The sequence below is a fragment of the Orycteropus afer genome, unplaced genomic scaffold (assembly GCF_000298275.1).
Source record: "Orycteropus afer afer isolate SDZICR_OR568_19922 unplaced genomic scaffold, OryAfe1.0 scaffold01205, whole genome shotgun sequence".
Taxonomy (NCBI): Eukaryota; Metazoa; Chordata; class Mammalia; order Tubulidentata; family Orycteropodidae; genus Orycteropus; species Orycteropus afer.
Genome location: NW_006922792.1, coordinates 195,505 through 197,720, shown reverse-complemented (window position 1 = coordinate 197,720; position 2,216 = coordinate 195,505). Strand labels below are relative to the sequence as shown.

The 2,216-nt window shown below is 33.6% G+C and overlaps 1 protein-coding gene across 1 annotated transcript in view; it reads right to left on the bottom strand.

Moving 5' to 3' along the window:
* RP2 (RP2 activator of ARL3 GTPase) overlaps nucleotides 1-2,216 on the bottom strand; it is an 89,427-nt gene that overhangs the window by 592 nt on the left and 86,619 nt on the right. The window contains exon 4 of the mRNA XM_007958912.2: nucleotides 1,663-1,748. Within this exon, the coding sequence (XP_007957103.1) occupies nucleotides 1,663-1,748 (86 nt within the window). The remainder of the gene's footprint in view (nucleotides 1-1,662; nucleotides 1,749-2,216) is intronic.

Here is a 2,216-nt window from a genome sequence, read left to right as displayed (position 1 = left end):
GTTGAGTGGTCTGCATGTACATCTTGTTAAATGTTGGGCTAAGAGTCAGCCCCTGGAAGTAAGTTTTATTCCAAGCCCAGAATGTATTCAAGGGCCATAGTATTGGGGGGTCTCATCAGACTCCATCTGACGAGTAATTCTTCAATTAAATTCTTTTAAAAGCATTTATGTTATAAAGGTCTTTATGTTTATAATACCTTAGTTGCATTTTATTACATTGGGAATTTTACTGTTTTTCTCATATGCAACACTCAATATTATGAAAGCTATTGGATAATTGTGAGAATGGTGCAGGATCAGGCAGCATTTCATTCTACTGTACATGGGAATGCTATGAGGCAGAGTCAACTAGACGGCACCTAACAACAACAACATTGAATAATAAAGCTTAAAGAACTCATAGTTTCTTCTATTTTCTAATAACAATCTCAAAAGGTTGAGAAGCAAAACTTGACAAGTTAACCTTTTTTAAAGCTACTGAAGATATATTAGGAACTATAGAAGGCTCTGGTAGCATAGTGGCTAAGACACTTGCCTGCTAACCAGACGGCTGGCGGTTCAAGCCCACCAGCCACTCCTCGGAAGGAAGATTGGGCAATCTCCTTCCGCAATGAAACTGCCTCAGAATCCCAAGGAGGGATCACTATGAGTTGGATCCGACTCAATGGCAGTGAGTGAGAGGAAGATATATTACTAATTTTAAATGAAGTATTTCCTAAACATCAAGTAAATAAAGCAGTACTCAATAGAACCTTTCAAAAATAGCTTTTACAAATGTCAGCCAGGAATTAGATGAGACCTGGGTTCTATTCTAGTTTATTATAAACTAACTCTATGATGATATTAACAATTTAATAAACCTCTTTGGGCTCACCTTTCACACCTATAAAATGGGCAAGATGGATTAGATCATCTCCAAATCATTCAGCTCTAAAAACTCTGAATTGTGACCATTTTATCTCTCAGTTTCCTCTTCTATTCAATCTGATTATATTTTCTCTCTCCCTCAGTACTGTCATGATAATAAAATGAGATAGAAAACAAAGTATTTCAAATTATATAAATTCAAAGAATTGGTAAGCCAAACAATAGGACAAAACTAAAGATTTCCCCTCAGATATTTATTAAAGAATAGTCAATTACATATTTACTCATTAGTCCTCTTTGATATCTTTGATTTTTAAATTTATATTGTTATTTAAGTTGAAATTCTTAGATAGAACCACCTCACCAACATATCTAGAAAATACCCACATTTAATGATTCCTAGACATATACCTCAAGGTCAATTTTGGGCAAAGAAATACTGAAGCAAATAAAAATGAACATTGGGTAACAGGATTGTCTGTCTAAAGCATCTGGTCTTAGAAATATAATAGTTTTTCAAGATAAAACTTCTAAGAAGTGCAAGGGTTTGAAAAGACAATGTGCTCAGATTTTTACTTTTGACTTTACAAACTTATGTACTAATGAAAATTTTTAATAAGTCAATCCTTGTTTCATCATTATTTTAAACAATTAAAAGTTTCACCTTCACCATGAAAAACCAAAGATTAGTTTCCAATTATTTACCATAGATTATAAAAATCATGATTTGCTTTCTTTTTCTTTAATTCTAAGCAACATTAGAGATAAAAAATACTATTTGATTGTAAGGAGTACCTTGGTCCCATTGAATATCTCGTTTATAATGAGATGACATCCTTCTACAGCACCATCTCCATTAAACTCCAAGGCAATAACAGGACCTACAAGCAAACGCAGGAAGTTTTTTTTTTTTTTTTTTCCTTAAAGTGAATATAACTATATCCTGAAATTAGTATTTTCATTCTTCCTTGAAGAATCTCCAGCAACTTCTTTGGGGATAAAAAAAAAGGAAAGAGGGAGGTAGACAGATGGAACACATCACCTCAGCTGCTGCTTTTATGCTTATCATAAAACAAATTAACATAGGTCCCATCACATGAAGAGTAGCTTCAGTGATATTATAGGACTAGTACACATTTTTAAAGTGTTGTAAACAGTCTGGCTTTTCTGGTTTCATTGTTGTATAAAAACCATTAAAAAAGAACTCCACCCATTTAGTATACAAAAAATACCTGACAGAATGGTAAATAAGGTCAAAAGCAATACATGAGTACATTTTGTGAGGCAGCCAGCCTTGCTTCCAACACTCCTACTTACCAGTCAAATTCTAGGCCATGAAAAATGGAACC